This window comes from Leptodactylus fuscus, chromosome 2, assembly GCF_031893055.1.
Source record: "Leptodactylus fuscus isolate aLepFus1 chromosome 2, aLepFus1.hap2, whole genome shotgun sequence".
NCBI lineage: Eukaryota > Metazoa > Chordata > Amphibia > Anura > Leptodactylidae > Leptodactylus > Leptodactylus fuscus.
Window position 1 is genome coordinate 91,506,061 of NC_134266.1, and position 27,077 is coordinate 91,533,137.

A 27,077-nucleotide genomic window follows, 5' to 3' on the forward strand; every position below is an offset into this window, starting at 1 on the left:
CGCAAAGCCAAAGCAAATTATGTTTCTATATGAATGTAAGAAGCCTCCTGGCTTATTCTGGTCCCGAAAAAAAAATGCTACCTAATTAGGAAGTGGGTTTTTTACCTTGAGGCGTTTTTTCCCTCCCCTAAAGACTGTAAAAAAAAAACGCTAGGCGTTTTTGGTCGCAGTTTTTTGCCTCCCATTCACTTCTATTGCTTTCCTCAGGCGGAATCCGCCTGAAGAAAGGTCATGTTTCTTCTTTTTCCTGCTAGCAGCAAAAAACTGCTAGCAGAAAAAAAAGCTAGCAGTCTCCATAGACCACCATTGTATGGAGGCAGATTTTGAGGCGAAATCTGCTGTCAAAATCTGCCTCATTGTCCCCGTGTGAACTAGCCCTTGTTCACATCTGCATTTGGATTCCGTCCAGTGGAGTCCGCATGGGGACCCCCCGAACGGAATACCAAACGCAAGTGTAAAGCTCTGTGCTGTAAAAGCGGACGGACCCCATAGATTATCATGGATCCATGTGCTTACCGCCGGATCACCGCAGGGATCGAGCGGACAGGAAAATAGTTCACCATCTACTTTTCTGTCTGCATGATTCGTGCGGGCAGTGTGCGGCAAGCACACGGACCCCATTATAGCCTATGCGGTCCGTGTGCTTTTACAGCACAGCGCTTGCAATTACGTTTGTATTCCGTTCAGGGGGTCTCCATGCGGACTCCCCCCTGAATGGAATACAAAAACAGATGTGAACAGGGCATAAGAGCAAATTAGAGAATATTTAAAAAATTCAAAAAAGGGAGACAATAGAGGAATCCCATAAACACCATGATAGTACTTATGTGAGAAATCCTGACGATAGTATCTAAGGTTTAATAACATTAAAAAAATATATGTATGTCCAGTAAATGCAGTGATTGGATGTAGAGGCAGAAAAAACATGAATTCTGGGAAATCCAGGTGAGTTGACATGCCTGAATTATACAGTGATCATAAGAGGTTTCTTTAAGGAGATATCACCTTTGTAGGTCACCATTTTCTTTTTTCCATTAGGAAAAACGTATTTGCATATTCATTTCCCTGCATTACACAGTGTCAGACAAAAGTGTGCTCACAAGCTTGCAGTTGTGAGTAGTTCTAAACCCCGATAAATCCCGTAAATGGTGGTGGCCTAACTGTAATAAGAACCCATAAAGGCAGTGGGCAGATATATACAATGTGGCTTGTTCCACCCAAGAGTTATGTCTAGGTGGGGTAGGTAGTTGCAGAGTATTCCTCTGCAGGCTTTCTACTTCAATTTACCCATAGGGAAACCACTGGCGTTTCCATTGGTATTATTGACATGCTGCGATTTACAAAACCGCATCCGTTTTGAATTACACATGTCTGCGGTGCATGTTTTATTGCAAAGTGGGGATGGCATTCACTAGAATCCCATCCACATTGCTGTGACTGTAAAACACTGCGTTTTTTTGTGACATATATGCGACATGGGCCCTGGCCTTATGTAGTTTCTCATGATGGTAAACTGGAGTTTTGTTTTTTTCTTATATAAGTCTGCATTATTTTTTTCTGATAATGTCTGTTGTTCTGAACCTCTGATAGATGTGGTCATTTGGCCTTGGTCATAGATTTTGGGACACTTGCCTTTATATAGGTCAGCCCTTGTTGTTCTCTACATAGGTTATCTATAGTGACAGCTGGGCTCACGTGACGGCTGCGGGGAGGGACTGTCATACTGGGAATTTCCCACTATACTGTTCACAGGTTCTGCTGGTTAAAGCAATAGAAGATTCAATATTTCCACCTTCCTGTTCTCTGCTTTTACTGCAGTATGAGGAAGTATTGCAGAAAGACTTAACTCTTCCTTGACACTTATTAACAGCTGGGAATTTCTGCAGGTCTCTACCTGTGATCTGTTTCTCTGGAGATGTTCCATTATATACTTCTGTCTCACTGCAGCCACACAACTTGCTTACTATGAGCAGAGGTTAAGCAGCATTCATTGTCTGGGTTTACAAGTCAATTCTTATCTTTGTCTCCAAAATCAGCAGCCTGGGAAGAATGTGGCAGCCGCTTATCCCTAGTAGTTGCATAGACATTGATAAGGCTATTCATCTAGAAAACTTATCTCCACAGGACACAGTAAAGAGGACTATCCCAATCTGCAAAAACAGAAAAGGTATTGCTATACTTTTTGGGGCCAGCGGAAAAATGTGAAAATATGCTTCTATAGTTAGAGTTTCAGCTGTGAAATACCCTGTCAAGTCAGCTAAATGGAACTGCCGCCTCAGATTCCGGTCCAAAAAACGGGCAGCCATGATGGGATGCCGATGCAGTGCAGCGGCATCCAGTCGCGGCACACCGATCCAGATTAGGCCTAAATGAATGGGTCTAGTCGGGAGGGAGATGTCTGCAGGCGGACGTCTGGACGTGGGAACTGCCTGAAGAATGAGCATGTCACTTCTTTTTTCCAGGAGCCGGAACAAACTGCTAGCAGAAAAAGGAACCCATTGAAGTCAATGGGAGGCTTTGTTTTTTTTCAGTGCCGAAATTCTACACCATGTTCCTCACCATTTTCCTCCATGTGAATGGACCCTTACTTGTCAAAATTCATATATATATATATATATATATATATATATATATATATATATATATATATAAAAATATATATATATATATATATATATATATACACATCCTAAACTGAAGTCCATGTAGAAAGATGCAGTCCATGAAGACATATTCGATCATGAGAATATCTATCTTGCTTCTTATGTCTGCTTCTTCTGTAAATAAGAATATTAGTTGTTCATACCATATATGTACAATGCCACAGGTAAAGACGTGTGTTTTCTGTCATGGTATCAGGTCTTTGTGACTGACCTTATAATAAATCAGTGGGTTTCATCAGTTTTCTCCAGGGTCTATATAAAATGTGAACAAAAGCTTGATTTTAATTAGACTTCAATTTTATCCTGTTCCCATTAAACATGTCTGTACGTAAATATTAAAGCTCAGGCTGACATCCTGATATGAAATTGTAGCATTTACCTATCTGTTAAAGATTTGGAAGTTTATTCTAGCTAGGGAGTATAGGTATCTACTGTACATAACGCAGAAAAATAAATGAAAATAGTTCTATACTTCTTATGTTAACACAATGGAGCTCAGATAAGCTTCAGAGTAAACTTTTCATTGCAATGTAGCCGTCCTGGTATAGGTGCTCTGCCCCTTTAAGAGGGTTGTCTCAGCTGATGAAACAAAAGAGAAACAAGGAAGTCAATGTATTAATGTGTGCATGTGACTTAAGTCAGGGACTCCGGGAAGACAGAGAAGTTATAGGACAGACGTCTACTGTATGTATGCTGTATATGTGGACTTACTTTTCCCAGTCTAACAGCAAGGTCAGTATTATAATTCCTCTTTTTGTTCCTCTGTAGGGTGAGCGCTTGTCTGCCTCTATGTGTAACATGTGTATCCTGTGTACATCTAGAAGTCTACACAGAAAATACAGAAGAATTGTTTCAATATTTCATTTTCTTTTTGTCCTAATTTTTCTGAAGCTTTAAAGCTTAACATCTCTTATAGTTACCCCAATATCCTACTACTACCCCATCTCACAGAAAGCTAACATAAGTGGTGTTACATATGGTCCTCAGGAAAATATGCAGAAGAAAATATACTGATACAATGTCAGGTTTTGAGGATTTAAAGGGGCTTTCATCCTCTTTATTATAGCAATCATACAAGGTTATATAGACATAACCAGTACAAGAAACCTTATGGATTTACCGCAGTTCACCTGCACTTTCCATAGAGAGCTTGTTACTGTTATAGGATGTTTTTGGTTGGGCCATTAGTAAAAAGGAATTGTGGACAGTAATATATAGATGTTCTTAGATTAGAGCAGAGTTGGTATACTGTATAATAATATTTGGGTAATATGTGCCATTCATAGTGCTCAGACTTGAGTGGGGGTGTGAAAATCTGAGTTAGAAATATACTCTGAAACTAAGGCACATCAAAAGGCAGTTTTTATCAGGTTTCAATACAATACCAGAATCTCAGCATTCTAGGAGTCTTCCTATTGTCGATAAGAGACCCATCCCTAATATCGCTCAGTTTTAGTCACTACTTTTTAGTCACTGGGCATCACATTGGAAATCATATATGTAGTTTACACTAATAACATATACTGTACATGATAGTTTACAGACTTTCTGAACAGGGTTGCTATAAATTACTGGACAGTAGGTAAAAATGTGTTCATGAGCCTAAAGGAAATTAAAAAAAATAAAAAATCAGGCTAGACTATTTCTAAGTATCTTAGGCAAGAGAGGTGCACTGTTACACTTTAAGGGGTTCTCCAATTCTTTGGATAAGTCATCAATATCAGATCGCCGTTCTCTAAACAGGTGGTCAGTGATGGTTCCATGTTTTGGACCTTCGCCAATCCAATATTGATGACTGATCCTAAGGATAATCTATCAAAATTTAATCTTAGAGAACTCTTTAGGCCGAGGCCCCACATTGCAAAAAAGTAGCATTTTGGGCGCAGTGGAAATGCCGCTGCAAAAAAACGCTGTGTTTTATAACACCTGCAAAGTGGACAACATTCTGATTAATCCCATCCACACATTGTGGAAAAAAAATGCGCAGTGGAAAAGCTTCATTTTCAAAAATTGCAGCATGTCAATTCTACCTGTGGAAACAGTGGAGTTATCATATAGGTATTATAGGGGCAGACTTTCTGTAAAAAACACTGTGGGAAAAACGCAATGCATTTCCGTGGTGGTCTTTTCCGCAGGAAATTTTTTGCTGCGGTTCTCTACATGAGGTCTTAAGCTTCATTTACACTGGCGGAATGTTGAGCTGGCGAGTGCCAATTATTCATTTATCGGATCAATTAGCATGCATTCACAATGACCTTCTGCACAGATTGATGCAAAGTACATTCCCCCTTTAGTTATATTGATTATCAAAAGTGGCGAGAGGTCAGAAAAGTGGTACATTTTTTTAAACATATGCCATTGCCAAAAATGTGCCACTTTTGCTCCAGAAAACTGGCTTGATCTGAATGCTGAATTTGTCTCCACAGTTATATAGGGTTATGTGATGGAATAATGGTTGGTAGTTATGGGGAAATTATATTATCAGTTATTATGGAAAATACTCCCTTTACAGGCATTACAAAATGATTCTGATATCCTAACAAGGTAGTAATAGCCATCCGCACACTGGGCCAGACTCCTCCATATTCCCTGCACACTCTGCGCTTCTGTGCACCATTCTAATGGTTAGGGCAAAGACACACATTCATTTTATGCCTGAAGTCGCTCCCCATCCACTGCTATAGATCCCAGCATCCAGATGCTGCCAGATCTGTGCGGGGTCTGAGTGTTACATACTGATGATCTATTTCTATCAGTTTGGGGCCAGACAACCCCTTTAACTATTTCCACACATTTAAAGCATGGCTTCAAAGCCTAGCTTATATATCAAGCTAAATGTCAATGGTTCCAATATAAAACCAGAGTCTGTAAAGAGGAATCAGGAAGCAATTCTTCTGAAATATATCATTATCTATTTAGCTCATTTGTTTAACAAAGCGGATGAATGATATGAGATGAAATTAAAATGTAGCTCTGGTTGGATTTACACAGACAATTTTATTATTATAAAAATGATATTATCTTCAGTTCCCGAATGTGTTCTCAGTAGCAGAATCGCTCTCTGAGAATAGCAGCCACAATCTGGTAATTTCCTACACGTCTTCTTACAGCCTGGCAGCAAACAACTCATTCTTTCTAATGTAGGCTTTAACGTGTATCTAACCTTTGAAAATACTTTGCATACACTAATAGTACAGTGTATGTACATGAGGAGTATTCACTATTTCTGCCCTTTATGTGACTTGTTTGTTGCATTGTTAGTGGTTTTCCAATGCTATATCTCTAATTTTCTGTAATTCATAAACTGTTGGTAGAGATTATATTCTATGATGTCTGCCATAGACAACACACAGAAAGTAGAAGAAAATCTGCTCCATAGCCCTCTCTGACAGATTCAATAGTTGCAGTACTAAGACAAGGCCCTAGACACTAAGGGATAGGGACTACATGACTGGGGGGAGGATCAGGTCACGGAGAGCCTAACGGATAGCATGTGCAGAGCGGGGAAAAAAGGGGGTGCCAGAGGTCAGAGGTATTATAAGGCAATGCAAGGGTGAGTGCTGGGCCACTTAGTCTAGTCACCAGTCAGAAGTTGTACTCGAGGTGGTGTTTCATGCACCTGGTTACTCAGGGGCGGAGATTTCCGCCATTGGTTGTGATGTTTAGTTATGTTGCACTTTAAGATAGTATAGGTAGTGTATTTAATATTTTTAGGTACAGTATTTCATGTATGTTAATGTACCGCCCGTTATGGCGGTCCACATGTGATTCATTTTTTATCGTTGTTGTTACTATGTTTAATAAATCGGCCTGTACAGGCCAAATTTAAATCCAATGCAGGTGCCCTGCTCATTATTGGGTTTGGGGGTGGGAATCTCCTAAGGGGTTATTGCGTGATGTAAAAAGGTGGGTATGTAACTCAGAGTGGAACTAAATTCCTCCTCCCTGAGTCATGACAGTACTAACCTACAGTATATTGATGTGTTTAAAGCACTGGGAGTGAGAGAAAAATTATTTAGCCGCTTGCGATCTCTTCTGTATCTCTGTCTCCTCTCTCATTGGGCTCCTGCTTGTTTCCCTTCTGTTCTCCATAGACTTCTAATGTGAGCTGTTATTTGACACAGCTATGCCCTTCTGTAAAAGATAGGATTTTCAGCAGTTATTTTAGGGTGAAAATCAATTTAGGAGGGGAGCAGAAGAAGGACTGATAATTGGAGAAAGAGGCATTTTCCCTATAGGATTACTAAGGACCTGCAGCTTTGCATTACCAACCTTCTTTTAAATCTGGTTTACTGCTATATTGGCCAGCAGCATTGTGTTCCTTTTATATGAGTTCTGTAAAATCTAAGAATTATGTATCATTGTAAAAACACGTTAAAAATGAGCGCGTAAAAAGCAGCTCCCATTGACTTGAATGGGAGCTGGCTTATGTGTGCTCCCCATTGAAATCAATGGGAGGCTTTTTTACCTATTGCTTTCAATGTGATACGCGCGTAATACATTGAAAGCAATAGGGAAAAAGGCCTCCCATTGATTTCAATGAGGAGCGCACGTATGCCAGCTCCAATTCAAGTCAATGGGAGCTGCTTTTTATGCGCTCATTCTGAACGTGTTTTAACAATCAGAATGAGCGCAGCGTAACTCCATGCGAAGGCTCTCTTAAGCCGTATACCACAGTGTATGTAAAAGCAGAGTAGATATGTTTGCTCAGTATACAAGACAGTGTAGGCCTACTTCTAGCAATTATGTTCCAATAGATAATTCATTAAAAAAAAAAAATGCAATTTCCCCCAAAAAGCTTCTGTGCTTAACAACAAAACTCAATATATTTGCATTAAAGCATATTGGATAATTTTAAGACCACTTATTAGTTAGAAAGAGTCTGAGCTTTGTGTTTTTATGCCACTTGTAAAAGCGATTGAGCATGGTGCATAGTGATATATACAGTACTTTCCCTGCCTAGGATTTAATGAGACCCAACGTTATTTTAGGTGACTTCCAGATATATCAATAGATTAGCAAAGTGTGATATTAAACATATACATAAATTATAATCCATCTTTCATTCCCAAAATAGAAATGGAGTAGAAAATTAGAGGCAATGTGTCCTCAGTTTTGATGCCTATGTTTTTATCTGAAGTTTGTGTTTGCATTTTAAATGCTTTATTTTTCTGTTCTTGATTTATATCATGTTTTATTCAGAGTACATTATCAAAAAGCATATCAGAAAAATCTGCCAGTTACCTATTGAATCTTTAGCGCTTTGATGACAATCACACCCTTAAAGGGGTTTTCCAGTCAGTATATTTTTTTCAAAGTCAGTATGGCATAAAAACGTAATAGTCACCAATTCACCCTTGCTCCAATTCTGACGCTCCAGGGCCATAACTGGTTTCTATTCCCTTATCCCTTCCAACACACAGTTACTGCAGTTTCTGGCTGCAGCAGTTCCCCGCCTTGATCATTGTTTGGCTGAGCAGTCATTTCCTATGTGTCATGTTGGAGTGGGAGCTGATGTACAATAAAGATCACTTTTTTGAATATCATCAATTCTGACAACTTTAAAAATTAAATAAATATTTCCTCTGTAATAGCGTAATTAAATCCAGTACAATTGTCGTTTCTTAATCATACTCTATGCAGACATGCATTGCACTGAATGGATGCTGAGAGATGTGAAGTTACATATTAATAGCAACAAAATGATTTCGATGTGAACAAAGAAGAGACGAGTTAAAAGGCACAATCAATGGAGAATAAGTTAGGTAAAGTATCTGCATAGTTGAGTATTTGCTAAATGATTGTCCAAATCCCTACAGATTCTTGTTTAATGCAAACACTCCATATTGGAAGATGCCAAGTACTCCAAATTACCTGTGGGAGTTGGAAGATTTATTGGGTCAAGGTGCTACTGCCAGTGTGTACAAGGCACGGAACAAGGTAGGAAACATAAATGATCATTCAGAGTTGTAGAATTAAAGACTATGGATGCACTGGAAGAAAAGTCTCTAGATTTGCTTCCCATATGGGAAATTGAAGGAGTTTCCTGCTAACAGCATAGAGCAGCCTGCAAAAGAGAAGCACTGCCAGCCGGGGAGCCTTTACAGGCGCTCTGAGGGTAATCCCCGGCAAGAGCTCTGAAGGGAATCCTCAGCCGGCCGGACCTGAAGGAGAACTGCAGCTGGCAGGCGGCAGGAACGCTGAGGGGAATTCCTGACAGAAGCGCTTCTGCCGTCGGCCGGCCGCAATTCCTAGGTTCGCCCGCTCCCTCCTCCCTTCCTTGTACCGGGACATCGTAGAGCATCTCCGCTGTAACACTTACAGCGGAGATGTTCTAGCTCCCCATGCCTGCAATCTCTGATTACAGGCATGATTGCAGGGAGCTCCGAGGTGCTGGTTGGTATGGTGACCACTGTGAAGCAGAGCGGCACCATTCTAATTACAGACCCAGCATCCGGACCCGGCATACAGAAAATGGGGCGGGTGCCGGGCCGCAGCATCACCACGCTCATAGCAGGAGTGTAGCGATGCTGTCAATTTCAAACTGCAGAAGTACTTACGGTACTTCTGCTAGCAGGGCCGGAACGCAAATACATGCCGGGTGCGGGCCTTACGTGGCCACGTGTGATAAAGTGTGTGTGTGGGGGGGCGGGGTCTGTATTCCGGCCCTGCTAGCAGAAGTACCGTAAGTACTTCTGCAGTTTGAAATGAGCAGCATCGCTACGCTCCTGCTATGAGCGTGGCGATGCTGCGGCCCGGCACCTGTCCCGATGTCTGTATGCCGGGTCTGCAACTATGATATTACCGTAATGACCCGAGTATAAGCCGAGGCGGACTTTTTCAGCACAAAAACTGTGCTGAAAAACTCGGCTTATACTCGAGTATATACGGTACTCAAATAAATGGCAGGGTTCAAGCCAGCAAGAATGCAGATATTGATATGAAAAATGTTAGATTAGCTTTGAATCCACTTGAGGCCTCTGTGATGACTATCAAGTTTTTGCACATATATAATATAGGATATATAACCATAGTGAAAGTTGACATGTTTTGTGTTCTATCCTTGCAGAAGTCTGGAGAGGAAGTGGCAGTCAAGGTGTTTAATAACACAAGTTACCTCCGGCCGTTTGAAGTACAGATGCGAGAGTTTGAGATGTTGGGGAAACTCAACCACATCAACATTGTCAAGCTCTTTGCTGTAGAGGAAACTGTGAGTCTCTGCTCCCCTGCTAAATAACATTCGTTCTGCTACAGCTCATGCCCTTAAACACAAGAAAGCAATATTTACATAATCCTAATGCTATAAAAGAAAAATAAATTCATTTCAGACCATTTATTTACGTGCCGTTAAATTATATCTTATCTTAGTAGGTTCCACTCACTATTTTGGTAATTTTTGTCTTTAGTTGATCCCAAGCTTATATTTCTCCCTTCTCCCAGGGTAGCCCTAAGCAGAAGGTGCTGGTCATGGAGTACTGCTCAAGTGGAAGTCTTCTATCTGTCCTGGAGGAACCAGAAAACGCTTTTGGGCTTTCTGAGTCAGAGTTTCTGATCGTGGTACAATGCGTGGGTGAGATGCAAAATAAGATAAATTTGTGTGTGTAGGTCACTTATAACGTGTACTTTCTGTAAGGGCAAGATCTTCATCTGTAATTTGACTAATATCTTTCTAATAAAGCAAATGTTACAATTATTAATCGAAGAAGATAGAAAGAGACAGATGAATCTTTATAGATGTAGGTACTGTAAAGGTAAAGCGTTGTCCTGATTCCTTGAAGGGGTGTTTTGGGTATTTTTTCTGTGTACAGGCCACTCAACTGAGACATTGCATTTGTACTAGATGACCACTGCAGTTAATCATAACCCTCAGCAGTGACCTCTTCACAAATGGCATGTGACTGCTCTATTTGTTGAGAGGTCACCTTTGAGGCCTGTGGTTGGTTTCAGCGGTCCCATAGCACAAATGGAATATCACTAGTGGCATCAGCTAGGGGTCTATAAACAGAAGACCAGACCTGCCACCATTAGAAATAAAGGACCAGGGAGAAGTGAGTAATGTTTTTGTTATTATATTTGCCCCATCAACGGCATTATTACATTAAAAAAAAAATTTCAGGACATGTTGCTAGAAATATGTTAGCAGGACTTTACATCCACCAGCACAGGCTTTGGCATTACCTGTCTTTGGTACAGCTTCTGATGATATTTCCTTGGTGCTCAGCTTACTGTTTCAGCCAGAAGCTCCTGGGACCCCACTTGCCAGGTGACATTTATAATAGCGGTATATTTTATTTGGCAGAGGGTCCTTTGAGGCCCTCTCTTATTTAAGGACCCAATAGCAGTGGTGTAACTACAAAGCAGCCTTTGCGGAGAGTGCCACCATATAGGGCCTGGACGGCACCTGCTACTGAAGGGCAGAAGGCGAAAGGGGAAGCGGCAGCGAGGAGTAGCAGGGATTAGTTAGTAAATCCATGAGCCCGTGGCAAGAGTATTCATTGAGTGAACCTCACAAGATTCATCAAATATATTTGAACTGCTATTATTATACTCTGGGGCCTCTTCAGTCTTTGAAGAGTAATGATCAAAGGCCCAGTGGAGGTAACAAATATAAATATCACTGTTACTCACCTCTTCTGGGATCCAGTGCGACTCCCTGCTGTCTTTGGGCCTCATTAGTGATGTCGCAGATGTCATGTGGGTCAGGGCAGAGTCATAACTCATGACACTGGCCTAACCCATGTCTGTGACGTCATTGAAGAGGGCCAAAGACAGCAGGAGGTTGTGCTGGAACCCAGTAGAGGTAAGTAACACTGGTTTTTATGCCTCCAATAATTATACTTCTGTGTCTGAAGAGACCCCTGGAGTATAATAATAGTTTGTGGGTAGTTAACCGCAAAAATTTAGAAATTTCTGCAATATTTGCAACGAACAATGTAGGGGCCACTGTGGGACATTATACTGTGTGGAGAGATTACTGTGAAACATTATATTGTGTGGAGGGGTCACTATGGGATATTATACTGTCTGAAAGCTACTATGGGACATTATAGTGTGTGAAAATAGGGTCAGGAAAAAGGGTGCTATGCCATGTGTGGGTGGTGGGCTAAAGTCAAAAGTTTGCTATGGGGCTCAGTCTTTGTATTGGCTAGTAGCCCCTGCCTGTAGCAACTGCTAACTCTGCACCCCATATAGCTATGCACCTACAGTAGCTGCAACAAATCATTGTGACCTGTACACAATTGGGACATGACTGATGAGGCCAGAGATTGGTTGCAACGGTAACCAAAGCACAAACAACATCATCAAAGACCATGACAGAACACAGGTCAGGAAGATGATTCACTGCTCTCTGAGTTCTCTCACTCTTATGTACAGCTCTGCCAATCAGTTCAGTTAATTACAGTTGGCTGATAAAGGTTTGGACAGTGTTGAATATACTTCAATGCAAGTACAAAGATAACATTGAATTTACTGCAAATCCATTTTCTCCTCTGCGGCATGCAAATTTGTTTTTCTCTCCAAACCTATGTAATGTAATATATGTTTACTGTGCATATTATTTTATCCGCATTTACATTAGATATCTAGTAATGATAATAATCTCTCATGGTAAAGGCAATTTCTATATCTAGTATAGGTCTAGTGTATATTCCATAGGGTCCTGTTCATCAAACAGTCAAAGCTCTCCCACCAGCTTGTTGAAGAATACAGGAAATGAAAGAAGAGATGGCAGGCAAAGCTACTGCAACAGAAAGAGATGAGAAAACCCCATTAAAGTGGTGTTTTCTTTTAAAGAGGACCTTTTATGTCCTCAGGCACATATAGTTTAATATACCGCCAAAAAGCCAACAGTGCACTGAATTTAGTCAGCTTTCCCATTATTTGCTCCAGGGCTGGAGATATTGGTGCCGTTAAAACAGCACCGATCTCTGCTCACTGTCAGAAGGGCATTCCTGACAGTACTCGTCCATACCCCTGTACTGTCAGAGGGGTGTTCCTTACCACCCAGCAATGACACTAAGTTGTGAAAAACACCTCCCTTCCCCCCCGACTGTACTTATCCATAGACTAGTACTGGGGGACGTTCTTCACAGCTTAGCGTCATTGCTGAGCAGTAAGTAACACCAATTCTGACAGTACTGGGCTATGGACGAGTACTGTCAGGGGGGCATTCCTCACAGCTTAGCTAGACGGTCAGGAACACTCTTCTGACAGTGGGCGGAGATGGATAATGACACTGATATCTCCAGCCCAGGTGCACATAACGAGAAAGCCAATGGGGCACTGAATTCAGTGCACTGTCAGCTTTCTAGCGCTATATAGAACCACATGTACCCAAGGATATGAAAGGTCCTCGTTACGTGAGATCACATGCTGCAGATTGTAGATTTTGCTGCAGTTTTTTGAGACAAAGCCAAGCATCATTTTAAAAGAAATGGGAAATATAATGGACAGCACTTCTTGTTGTATCTACTCCTGCCTTTGGCTCAAAAAACTGCTATAAAATCTGCAACAAAAAAACACTGTTTTTCAACAGCATGTGTCTTGAGCCTTTAAGAGTTTTATGATGGGTAACCTAATGGCTTAGTTTATCTTTTCTAAGTCTCAGAAAAAAACTGTCTGCTTATCTTCAGTTACAAAGAGTGTTTTATAAAATTAGCAAATTAAAAAGGTCCTTAAGATAGGTCAATATTATAACTATGGGCTTCTGACACCCGGGACCCCCACAGATCACCAGTAAAGAGGTAGCTTGGGAGGGTTGCATTGCTCACTCACAAGTACAAACAGTAACAGCAAGCACCATATAGCAGTATTATGCATGTATGTGGTACAGCAATATGTATTTTATGGAGATGAATACATTTAGTTAGCTTCTTGGTCTGAGTCTGGGTGTGTATACGTGTTTGGGTTGGGAGGCAGGTTAACAAAAAGTAATTTTTGCCACTGGGGAAGAAAAGCCTAGCCATAGATATGTGCTGATGTATGTAATAATACGGTCAATGTATATAGAGTAGGTAAAGCTATCATAGCAAAAGCCAGCTTTTTTTTCCCTAGTGGCTGGGCCTATACATATAGTGGTCCACTAAGAAACTACAAGTAAGATATTTTTTCTATAAATAGAAAAGTCACCTGTTCTTGTTTTTTATTTTTATTTTTTTTATTTTTTAAACTGTTGAATCATAGGTAGATTGAATTTAATAGACTTTTGTTGTAACTGAACAAACAGTCCATTATAAAACTTCCGTATTCCTTTTTTCCCAGATTGTGTGTATTGTATTAGGTTATACCTATTGATGGTGATATTATTGTATTAAAACCTGTTTATTCCTGTTGTCAGTGGCAGGGATGAATCACTTACGTGAGAATGGAATTGTCCACAGGGACATCAAACCTGGGAACATTATGCGTTTAATAGGAGAGGACGGGCGAAGTATTTACAAGCTGACTGACTTTGGTGCTGCTCGACAGCTTCAGGATGATGAGACATTTATATCTCTATATGGAACTGAAGAATACTTGGTAGGCATATGTGATGATAAAGATCATGGCTTTTCTGTGAGAACTACTTAATCATAATGTCAACTCTTATTGCTAGTATAAAACCGTATACAGGCAGCGGAACAGTATAGAACTATAAAATCTATAGACACCTTTTATGAGTATATAAAATATATATTGGTGATACAGCTGTATGTGAGTCCTTCTGATCAAAATTACTTCCATTTTTAACTATTTTAAACTACTCACATGATGTACAAATTGTGAAAATTTTTAGATTTTAGATTTATACAAACTCTAGATGCATCACAGAATGAATCTGTATAATCCACATTGAAAATCAGCAGAAAGGATTGACATGTGGATTGAAAAGTCACGCTGCATACACTGCTTGGCAACTCCTGTTCTGATTCTATTGGAAAGTATAGATATATATAAAATTTTTTACATTTGTAAGATTCTTCATCTACAAATTTGGACAGAAAATCTGCACGTGGGAACATACGATTATATTTAAAGGTGTTTTCTGGGTTAATAACATTGATGTCCTATCCTTAGGACAGATTATTGACACCCATCACTCTATCACGTCTTCTCAGCAGCTGAGACACAGAAACTAGAGCAGACCGCTCGGTGTAATGGCTGAACCAAGTTAGTGCAGCTTAGGTCTGAGAACCTTACGTTGCAGAAACGCAGCTTTTTTTGAAGATTTTCTTGCCGTTTTTAGAGCCAAAGAATGGGAAATATATAACTTTTCATGCCACCACTGATGTGACCATTATAATATATCTGATTTAATTGAACTGTCATTAAAATATGTAATGGGGAGACCCCCTTTAAGTTGTGATCAATTCTTCTGTCACTTTGCTCTTGCCAAATCCAGAATTTCCCATTATCATAACCCAAGTGTTTTAATTTCCTTTTAAGCATCCTGATATGTATGAAAGAGCAGTGCTAAGAAAACCCCAGCAGAAGGTTTATGGCGTCACGGTTGACCTGTGGAGTATTGGAGTTACATTCTATCATGCTGCCAGCGGTAGCCTGCCCTTTATCCCTTATGGTGGACCTCGAAATAACAAGAAGATTATGTGAGGAGACATTCTATTAAGTCATTTTGCTGTACTTATAATTATTTAGGGAAATCTAATTTCTAAACTAATTATTTTTTATCATGTATACAGAGAGCAGATACAGGTTTGGATTATTTCTTGTGCCTCTCTTATAACTATTAACCTGCCTGATGTAGGGAAAGAGAGGAAAAAGTTACATATGAAATTAGTTTTGTACTGGGTTAACTTGGATCTACAGGAGGAATGGAATATGAGGTCTCACCCTCCATGTATATAGAACATGTACACATCCCCTCCTAAATGCACCATTAATGTATCATGCATACAGGACATATTATCAGTAGGGTCTATTAAGGAATAGACCTTAGGGAAATTTGACCGGCTCCAAAGTCAGTTTTAGTTTGGTATGTTTTCTGCTGAACCTTTGGGATCATTTATTGTGTTACCAATAGGGTTGAGCCGATCTTCAGATTTCAGGATCGTTTTAAAATCCGATTTTTGATGATTTTCCAGACGATCCCGATTGTGAAATTTGCTCGATCGCTGATAGGCATCTGATCTTTCCCGATCCTGATCGCTCAACCCTAGTTACCAACTATGATAATACAGTCTAACCCTGCATAGAACATACATACTCTACATACTCTATACACTTATAAGCACAGGTTGAAGATTGATTTCTTCAACCTGAAGAAGTGATTTCTTCTGAAATAAAGACTTGAAATCATATTGTTTTCTATATAATAAAGTATCAAACAATTACTGAAACAATAGTATTTGCTCTTATGAGGATAGGATCAGGGGCAGGTAGTCAAATATCTTGATTAAACAAACCATCTGCAGGGGTACACTAATACAGATAGAGAGCCAAAGCCCTATACTCCTATATTCTAGATAAGATAACCTGATAACCTGATGCTGTCTGATATGTTATGTCCTGGATAAAGTATCTGTTTACTGTACAGTGCTGTATGGCATTAGTGCCCATAAAATATATTCAACCTCTTTGTACTTTTCATGTTCTTTCATGTTTCCGTTACCCATATTATTAAGTAACAGGTCCTTCTTAAATTCCATTAATTCATACTTGCTTTTGTTGACAAACTTTTCTTCTCTCATTCTATTTCTGCAGACTTTGTTTTAAAAAGTCCGCTGTTTATCACTTGACTCCATCTGAATCCAGATCACGGGCCACGGTTACCAAGACTATGGTCTGGTATGAGGTTCCGGGTCTGGACCCCTCTGGATCAACTACTTTGATCATCTCATGACTAATGTATTTAAGCAGTTGTAACCACCAGGAATAGTTATTACAGTTATTACATAACAGGAACCTAACAGCGCGGCTCTCAGTAATGCTTACATAGACTTTAAAGGGGCTCTATCAGCAAAATCATGCTGCTAGAGTCCCACATATGCGTGCATAGCCTTTAAAAAGTTATATTAAACTACCCCTCCTCCCCCCCGTTTTAAAATAAAACCCTAAAAAAGAATGTGATCTACTTACGGATCGTGCACTGTGGGCAGGCATTCAGGGTGTGTCTTCATCTTCATCCACGCCTCTTCTTCCTCCGATGTCCTCCGGTCCCGTCCTCCTCCGGCGCTCGCGAGCGGACACTGATATAAAAAAATGGCCTGGGCGCGTGTGCAGTAGCATGCGGCTACTGCGCAGGCACCCAGGCCATTTTTTTTATCAGTGTCAGTCCGCGAGCGCCGGAGGACATCGGAGGAAGAAGAGGCGTGGATGAAGAAGACGGCGCACCCTAAATGCCCGCCCAGCGTGCACGATGCGTAAGTAGATCACATTCTTTTTTAGGGTTTTATTTTAAAACGGGGGGGGGGGGGGGGGGTAGTTTAATATAACTTTTATGGTGCCTGAATAGCCTTTTTAAATGCTATTCACGCATATGTGGGGCTCTAACAGCATGATTTTGCTGATAGAGCCCCTTTAATGGGAAAGCACTGACTTAAAGGGGTATTCCCACGTCGCATACTTACCCGTCTTCGTTCCTCTAAAATCTTCTGTCTTCCAGCTTTGTCTCGTCATTGGTGGGCGGGGTCACATATGCAAAGCCAAGCGGCGAGATCCCGCCGGCCCTGCGTGCGCGCTCATACACCAGTCTACCCTTCACAATGCGAATACAGACCCGACACCCTGCGGGTCTGTATTAGCATTGTGAAGGCTAGACTGGTGTATGAGCTTGGGCCGGCGGCATCTCGCCGCTTGGCTTTGCATATGTGACCCCGGAGCGGAACAGCATCGCTTCTGCCGCTGCTGTCTTCATGCAGGGCAGAAGCATAGCGATGTGCCTGTGCCGGCGTCTAACAGTCCCCAGCATCCGCCTATTACAGCGGACGCCGGGGAGTTAGATGCCGGCACAGGTGAAGCCAGCAACATCGCTATGCTTCTGCCCTGCATGAAGACAGCAGCGGCAGAAGCGATGCTGTTATTCCGCTCCTCCGCCCTCCCGCCCCGGAATAGCAGCATCGCTTCTGCCGCTGCTGTCTTCATGCAGGGCAGAAGCATAGCGATGTTGCTGGCTTCACCTGTCCCCCAAAGGGTAAACTACCCCCCCCCCCTCCCTCCAGGCTCGCTCCCGTGTACTTAGCCCCTCCTCCCTCCCTCCTGAGAGCAGGCAGACACATCACTTGACTCAGGTCAGGGCTGTGGCCACAAAAAAATGAATAAAGTGAGATAGTGGCCAAACAAAGCAGTTTTGCTGAAGCATTGTATTTAGGAAAAGTCTTACATTCACATTTACAAGCATTATATATAGGATCCTTGCGACGGGACAACCCCTTTAAATAGGGTCTTTTGGGTATCTGTTATGTTCTCCATGATTTCAATGAATGAAGAAGTCTGTGATCTTAGATGGTCTCTGCCTCAGAGGTTCCTAATAGAGCCTTAGAGATACTTCAATAACTGAATGTTTTCTTACTTTTAATTTTTTAAGTATATTGAAATATTAGAATGAGAATCATGTTTAAGATGTATGTAGTAATAATGCAGATAAGAGGAATACGACATTACTAATGTATATCCTCTACATTCAGGCACAAAATTACAGCAGAAAAGCCACCGGGTGCCATTGCAGGGGTGCAGCAGAAAGAGAATGGATCCATTCAGTGGATTTATGAATTGCCAGTGACCTGTCGCCTTTCAGAGTAAGAGGCTATACTAAGATATTATTTATTACAGATTGTAGTGAGCTGGTACAGTGCCGGTGATAGCGTATGCTCTTAACACTGCGATATTCTTCATCCTCCTCTGATTCAGACTATGACAAAGTCCCCTTATGATACAGACACCAATTACAGTATATTAGGGGGGAAATTCCTTACTGACTACAAATTAGGCAGAATACATTTCTAGATCAACCCCTCATTTACAGAAATCTAGTTCCTATAGTTTTCCCACAATTGTCACATATTTAAATTTGGTAGACAATTAAACATGTTTACAAATATAAGTAAGGGCTCGTTCACATCTGCGGCCCGGTCTCCGTACTTAGGTTTCCGTTTCCTGCCTAAAACACAGGCAGGATACGGAAACCTGCAGGAGTCTTTCTCACCCATTCATTTGAATGGGTGAGAAAGCTGTCCGGCCGTGCGCGGCGGTGAGCGTTTTGCGCTCTCCGCCGCGAAACCGGGTTTTATAATCCGGACACAGAGTCGGACATGCAGTACTCTGTGTCCGGATAAAAAAATCCGGTTTCGCGGCGGAGAGCGCAAAACGCTCACCGCCGCGCACGGCCGGACCCGGTCTATGGTTTCCGTCTTCTGCCATGCAGAACCATAGAACGGAGACCCCAAACGCAGGTGTGAACCCAGCGTAAGAATTTTGTAGAGTTTTAGAGATTTCTTGTGTAACCACATTTTGCAGCTGCTACTTGGCTTTGAGTACTGCAGCTTTGCTTACTTGTAACCAGAACACCCAAGTCCTTCTCTTACTGTGTTGTCCTCAGTGTTATTCCATTTAGTGGATTCGCAGCGATGCCTAGGGACATTACCTACATTTATAAACACTAAAATTCATGATACAATATGCCATGTTTTTGCCAGTGCTGCCAGCTTGTCAAGATCTTTCAGCAGTATTCTAGAGTCAGGCTCAATTTAAAGTATTTACGTTTTCTATAACCAGCTAACAAATAAAATTATTGGTATTATTAAATGTTCCTGGCAAATGCAAGGAGTCTGGCAAATAATGAACTACTTTTCTCTCTGCATGCTTCATGTGGACACTGCCCGGAAAACATACAGACCCCATTATAGTCTATGGGGTCCGTGTCCTTTCATAAGCTCACCACTTGCCAATGCGCTCGGTATTCCATTTGGGGGTCCCCAAAGCTTTGAGGGGATTTTCTGCCAGCAAGGTCTTTCATCTACATCAGAGATATAAAGGGAAACACTGTAAAGCTAAACCCAACTGTATTCATATGAGCTTTCGAAATATCTTGTATCTGGCCAGATCATCTTATCTATAGTCCTAATATCTATTTCAGTATTATAAGTTAATTTGACAGCCTACACTAGTCAACATTATCCTTCATTGTTCCCTTATTTTCTTACAGAGGACTGAGGACACAGTTGGAAGCCATCCTCCCTAATATCCTTGAAGCTGACCAAGAGAAATGCTGGGGTTTTGACCAATTCTTTGCTGAGACCAACAATATTCTAGAGAGGATGGTCATCCATGTATTCTCCTTGCCACAAGCCAGAATGCACACAGTTTATATACATCATTATAACTCGTAAGCCATGTCAGACCTAGTATATGTGTGTGTATATACACACACATATACACCCTGTAATTATAAGGTGTAAGTCTTTCGGATTTGTTGAAACAATTTTTATTTATTTTTTAAACAGGGTAGCTAAGTTAATGGATGTTGTGGCCAAAAAAACTGGAGTGGCACCAGAAAGACAGGCCTATTTCTATGAAGGTCACCTGTACCCTATCAATCCAACCTTACAAGCTCAGCACCTTTCTAAGACTACAGAACAACATCCATTCATAGTAATTGGTTGTGAGAACGAAGGAAGAATGGGAGTAGCTTACAAAGATCGTAAGTTGAATATACTTCTAGTGATCCCTAAACTGCTGTTATCTTTACAGATTGCAAGCTTTCGGGACTGCTAAGGTCCCTTCATCAGGCTGGTATACGCAATCTGTCATCATTTTTTGTTAGCCATTAAAAAAAGGTATCAACTACTGAGGACTCTCAATCTTTACATTTCATATCCACTTGCTAATGCAGTACAAAGATAAACATTTTTCTTATTCAGAGGGTTCGAGTGTGAGAAAACATATACAGATGTAGTAGAGTTAATCTGAACTTCTGCAATTGGTTAAACTGCCGCAGAAGACACCAAAAACCAGTGAAAAGTCATTGGAAAAACATCCCTTGTTTTTCTTCTGTTACAAGATACCACATTGCAGACATTGTCAATCACTGTTCCAAATAGGGAAGGTAGATTGTGAGCTCTATAAGTATGTCTTTGTACTGTGTGAGTATACTGGAGTACGGGGAGGACACATGAACTCATTGCAGATGTTGTCTTTGGTTAGTTTGGAACCTGTAACCCCAGTGCTGCACGGCTAAAGTGTTAACCACTGAGCCACTCATTGTAGAAGTTTGGTTAAAGGAGTTATATGGGTTTTAGTGTATTAATATCAGATCTTTGTGTGTCCCTGGTGTCAGACTTGTACAGTGAAAGCTTAGCTCTCTATAAGGTTTACATACTGCAAGCCATGCTGCTCACTTGGCATGCAAGTTGTAGCGGTGAGTGTAGGTACTGCATCTGTGTCTCATAGACTTCAATAGAGAAGTGTGACAATACTTACAGTCTAGGGATAGGCTATTAGAAACCAGATAACCCCTTGAACTCTGCTACATCGGTACAGTCAATGTAACTGGAACTAGGACGCTAGTGAGATTCTACTAGCGGTGACGTGGGTTTTAGGAGGAAGGTGTCACACATCCCCCCCGATGGCATGGATTTATGCTGGTACTAATGTTCCTGTTCAGCAGTCTGTTCGTGCAAACTTAGTAAATAAAAATCTGCTGGTATTGCTATTCCTGTTCAGCAGTATCTGTTTATGCAAACTTAAAAGTAAAATAAAACTATCACAGAGGTCCCAATGTTTTTTTATGTGGGTTTGTTTCCATTCCACCACCTGTGAAGGTGACCTACAAGAGAATGGAGCAATGCCACTGGGTGGCTGCTCCATGAAGGGCAACCAGCCAAGTGGTATGTTGGTCACTGAGGACTGGGGTGCTAAGCACCGTGGAGTGAGCATCATATTGCTAATTGTTCCACTGGTGCGTGTGGTAACACTGTATATACACATCACAAATGTTATGCAAACCTCAGATGAATAGCAATTGTCTATATGTAGGGAACCAGAGAACATAAATAATAAAATGTGACATAGAAATTCCAAAACAAATTACAGTACAATCCTAGTGGGTGGTGTTAAAAAAAATCTTCCACTCAATGGCCGTGCTAAAGCTTTTTAGATTCTACAGATTCCTAGATATCTTGTGGAATTGCCAAAGATTTTTGCAGCTGATTCCACTTTTCGCATTTGCAAATTAATTTATTATAGAAACCTACTATATAATCCTATCAGTCATTGGTTGTGGATAGTTTAGGACTAGCAAAGCTAGTACTGAGGTTGCATATTTATATCTAGTAATAGTGTATGTGTGTTTAACCATAGTTGAATAGCAGAAGTATTGACCTCTTTTCATAGGTCTTCATGTTGTTGATATAAGATGCTACTCTTGTATTATTGGAGACTCTACAACACCAATTCATGTACTTTACATATTTCCATTTTTTTTCCAGCTGCATTTGACTTTCCTAGGTTTCTGCCCTCCATTGATGTCACTGCTGATTGTTCTATTGCAAAAGTAAGTAAAAATTATCTCTCTCAGCTTGGTTTTTTACTAAAGTAATCCACATTGATATAGCCGTAATCGAGAAACAACCCACACAGCTCCAATGTGGCCCTTAAAAAGGGAAATAGTGCAAGCTAGCCGTATGCTCTAAGAGGTTTGTGCCCGCAAATGTATTTCCAACATTATATAGACTGACGCTGGGTTCACACCAGCGTTTGGTCTCCATACTTAGGTTTCCGTCTTCTGCTGGCAGAAGACAGAAACCTGTCAGACCGGGTCCGGCCGTGAGTGTTGGTGAGTGTTTTATGCTCTCCGCGGCAAAACCGTTTTGGTTTTTTTAAACCAGACACAAAGTCCTGCATGTCCAACTTTGTCTCTGGTTAAAAAAAATGGTTTCGCCGCGGAAAGCATAAAACGCTCACCGGCGCTCACGGCTGGACACTTTGGGTTGAAAACTGACTGCAGGATTCCGTTTCCTGCCCAGTTTCCTGTATAAACGGAGACCGGGCACAGAATGCCTGACTAGGATTTCAGGATTTTACAAGCAATTGGCAGCCCTATTTCACACCCAATAAATGGTGGTTTGGAATGTGCAAGGGTCAACTGATGATATTTAGGACAGAAAATTCTACCTATATATTAATCTTATTCAATCTAAATGTTTTCAAAGCTCCGTTTTATGATGCAGAGCTCCAGATCACATGTATCCCTTTATATTTATATACTGGTATGTTATTGCATGAGTTTTGTTTGCAGTCACCACTAGGGGGAGCTCCTACTGAACTCTATAATAAATCCAATTTTTTTTAATTTAATTGTGGCTTCTTATGAATGACTCAGAGTGGGGTTTCCAAGCATCAGAAAACCTCTTTTAAGTGTCCCTCTGACTTTCTTTTTCATGGGAATTGGGAAACTGCGAGAAGTTTCCTGTCCACAATCACAGCAAAAATAGAAAACAAATGCAAGGGATGTAAGGCGGATTAACCACTAAAGGCATGAAAAAGTGGAAACCACTTAGCTGTCGTGGGTTCCAACTTATCTATGCATACCACACATTCCAAAATTGTATATACCGACCCATAGTATGCCTTTTTAGGGTCATTCACACGGAGGAAAATGGTGAGGAATTTGGTGTGGAATTTCAGCGCTCCCATTGACTGCAGAGGGTTCCTTTTTCAGCGCTGAAATTCCACACCAAATTCCTCACCATTTTCCTCTGTGTGCATGGACCCTTATTGTGTGAGGATTCTGTAGGTGACCTTAAAAGTTTAGTAACAAATATTTTATTATTGCAGAATGTTGTCAGTGCTGTCTACCAGACTTTGCGAGTGACACAGTCGCTGTTGACATGTCAAGAATTTATACTCCGAGGAACGTATTGGCTCATGTTAGTTATAATTTTATTATACTTTCCTGGACATATTAGCTATACAGATGTAAAAGATTGGGGATTATAAGGCAGATATTATGCAGCAATACTTGCAGTGCTCATACTGTGGTCTATGAACCATGAACTATGGATAATCAATTTTAGAGGGCATAGAAAAAAATATAGAATGTGCTATGTATGTGAATTAATGAACAAATGTATAGTAATTCTGTGATGTAATCCAAAGCATAGACCTTACTATTACCAATTCAAGTCTCACAACATTACAGTAAGGCTGCAGTCACACTAGCGTTCAGGAACTGTGTCCCCCATTCTGCTTAAAATATGCAAGCAGGACTTTTCACTTCACCAATTTTGGGTGGCAATCTGGTGTAAACCTGGTGGCCCCTACACAGAGATGTGGCAAATTTTCTCTAATTGCACATGTGTCTGTGATTTCTAAAACAAACATTTTATAGGAATAAGTTTATTCTGATACATATTGGGGTATATTTACTATAAAATTAAAAATGTTAAATTTCGACCAAGTACGCCAAAATCACTGCAGCGTTTTTCATTGTGCTTTTGCTGCATTTTTCTCTGAGGATATTCTTCTATTATTGAAGCTATAGGGAAAATACGAAAAGCATTTCTGCAGGTATAATTGACATGCTCTGCTTTTCTAAGACGCATGCGTTTTTGAAAACAGCTTTTCTGCAGTGTTTTTTTTTTCACCACAATGTGTGGATAGGATTAGTCAGAATCTCATTCACTTTGCTGGTACTGTAAAATGCAGCATTTTTTTCTGTGGGGCTTTAGCCTTATGCCCGGTTCACATTAGCGTTCGTCCTCCGTCCGCAAGGAGTCCGCATGAAGACCCCCTTTCCCCGAACAGAACATCAACGCTAATGCAAGCGCTGTGCAGTTAAGCACACAAAGCCCATAGACTATAATGGGCTCCATGTGCTTGCCGCGCACTGCCCGCACAATTCATTCGTGCAGGCAGTGTGCGGCAAGCACACAGAGCCCATTATAGTCTATGCGCTCCGTGTGCTTTGCAAGCACATCGCTTGCAATTGTGATTGCATTCCGTCCGGGGGGTCTCCATGCGGACTCCTTGCGGACGGAATACAAGCGCTAGTGTGAACCAACCCTTAGACGCATTTTGTGTCTTACTCATCAGTTCTCAAATGCATTTAGGAAAGGGAGTGGAAAAGGAGGTGTATCTAAAAATGGTCTAATGTATTGGTCTGCAGTAAATATCTGTAAATATGGGACACCGCCTGCCTGTCTGGTCTAGTTTTAAGTTGTTCAGTAAATTCAAGACTATATTAATAACCCCCCCCCCCCCATTGTTTTACACTGCTAGGTTCCATCATCTTAATGATTTTCTATTTTGTGTTAAATTTAGTTTTACAAATTGTTCATGAATATAACTGCACAGACATCTGGTTAACCATTATTATATTCCTCTTCACAGTGAGAATCTGAAAGCAGAATGCTGCAGGATTACTGAGAAGAAGTCAGCCATGATGTCATACTTTCACTGCATATACAGCACTGAAAACAGAAACACAAGACTGTAAGGATGCAATGCTGTATGGGTTACCTTCTAAACTGTCAGAGCTGATAGCAGTATAAAACAGGCCAGTACCATTCACACTGTAGAAGGCATTGCAGATGTTAGTAGGAAAGAGAACAACTGATTAAATAAATAAATACTGTATACGTAAAATTAATACATACATAATAAACACACAGGTGCATTCACACTGAGTATACGCTGACTGATTCTGAACATTAAAACACGTTCAGAATGAGCGCGTACAAAGCAGATCCCATTCATTTCAATGGGAGCCGGCATACGTGCGCTCCCCATAGTAATGGATGGGCTGCTTTTTTTCCTATTGGTTTCAACGTGATACACGCGTTGATTCTGAACATGTTTTAACGTTCAGAATCAGTCAGCGTATACTCAGTGTGATTACACTATATATATATATATATATATATATATACACACACAAACATATATATCTTTATATCTATATATCTTAAAGGGACATCCCACCAGTTATGAGAATGAGTACTTTTCTTCCGTAGCATTAATGAAGCAGTGGTCGGAAAAGTCTATTCCATTCATTTCTTTGTGACAGTTATAGATAGCTGAAAGGGATTCTTAGGTAGCATAACCCCTTAAATAGTTAACATTATAGTTAACATTGTTAAACACAATGAAACAAACAAAACTTTTTCTGGACTGCTCAATGGCCTTTTTTGTATTGTTACACAGCAGCAAATTATAAGATTCAACTAAAAAGGATTTTCTAGCTCACTTTTGTTGCTGACCTATACTCAATATAGTTTGACACCTAGGAACCCCGCTGATTATCTATTGGAAGGGGCTCCGACACTTGTACTAGAGACAAAACCCCTTCTCTGTTTAAATCGCACCTTGTCTTTACTGTAGCAGCCATGCAATGTCATTCCAGCTTTGTCCCACAGAGGAGAATGGGATGATGCTGTAACTACAGTGCATGACTGCTATGAAACTATGCAAAGGGATGTAAACAGCGAGGAGGTCACGTTGCTTACATCAGTGCGTATGTTTTATGTTCTTCATATTATAAATTCAGTACTAGAAGAAATGCCTGAACCATACATGAATATCTTGGATGTCAAACACACATTGAGAAATCAATGAAAGAAAGTAATAATCTGTGATTTTTTTTATTTTTTGTTATAGATACAATGCTGCCTATAAAGAATCTGCCATTGATATACAGGATCAAGGGGAATGTCAAAAGAAGCTACAGTTAGTAAGTTTGTGGTTCTAGAATATATTCCTAATGTTTCTGATTCTGACTTGATGGAATTTAAAGGGAGTCTACCACTAGAATCCCTTTATCAACTCAATACACATAGGAATAGTTTTAAGAAAGGCTATTCTTCTCTTACCTTTATAATTCTGCTCCGCACCGCCGTTTCTGAGAAATATCTTCTGTCTTCCATATGTAAATGAGTTTTCTTTTCTCTCCAATGAAGCCTCTGTCTTCTCTCCTTCCGCCTGCAGTTCTACCTTCTCTGATTGGCTGCTGCATATGAACATAAGTTCAGCAGACAGTAAGGCTTGCAGAAACAAACTTAATGGAAGTAGGAACCTACAGCACAGTTTATCATACAAAAATTAATGTTGGAATACTTGTTTTTTCCATCTCCCACCAACAAAGATTTAACACAAGTTAATAATTCTTATGTAGTCCATGGTATCATTGAAAAATACAATTCACCCAGCAAAAAAAAGCCCTCCTTTGTTGGCACAAAAATAAAAATGTATGGATCTTGAAAAGCAATAAAAAAAATTGCTTGGACTTTCAAATCTAAAAAAGGCTGGTCGTTAAGGGGTTAACATGTTAAGGTGGGAATCTGCCTCATAGTCACTCCTATGCTGGACTTAGAAACACTAGTCTTTTATCATACTGCAGAAATTGTAGGATGAGCGCTGAATGTCTCTAATGCAAGTTTTGGGACATTTCCATGTATTAGTGGGCCGTGAGTCTTCCGTGACAAT

At 40.6% G+C, this 27,077-nt stretch overlaps 1 protein-coding gene across 1 annotated transcript in view; it reads left to right on the forward strand.

Annotated features, from left to right (window-relative positions):
• The first annotated feature begins 3,289 nt into the window (after positions 1 to 3,289).
• IKBKE (inhibitor of nuclear factor kappa B kinase subunit epsilon) overlaps positions 3,290 to 27,077 on the forward strand; it is a 39,703-nt gene continuing 15,915 nt past the window's right edge. Inside the window, exons 1-13 of the mRNA XM_075262682.1 lie at positions 3,290 to 3,395; positions 8,483 to 8,603; positions 9,733 to 9,873; positions 10,104 to 10,233; positions 14,002 to 14,183; positions 15,090 to 15,250; positions 18,287 to 18,397; positions 19,804 to 19,983; positions 20,102 to 20,298; positions 22,085 to 22,149; positions 23,433 to 23,524; positions 24,987 to 25,088; positions 26,253 to 26,325. Coding sequence (XP_075118783.1) covers positions 8,517 to 8,603; positions 9,733 to 9,873; positions 10,104 to 10,233; positions 14,002 to 14,183; positions 15,090 to 15,250; positions 18,287 to 18,397; positions 19,804 to 19,983; positions 20,102 to 20,298; positions 22,085 to 22,149; positions 23,433 to 23,524; positions 24,987 to 25,088; positions 26,253 to 26,325 — 1,521 coding nt within the window. The 5' untranslated portion in view covers positions 3,290 to 3,395; positions 8,483 to 8,516. The remainder of the gene's footprint in view (positions 3,396 to 8,482; positions 8,604 to 9,732; positions 9,874 to 10,103; positions 10,234 to 14,001; positions 14,184 to 15,089; positions 15,251 to 18,286; positions 18,398 to 19,803; positions 19,984 to 20,101; positions 20,299 to 22,084; positions 22,150 to 23,432; positions 23,525 to 24,986; positions 25,089 to 26,252; positions 26,326 to 27,077) is intronic.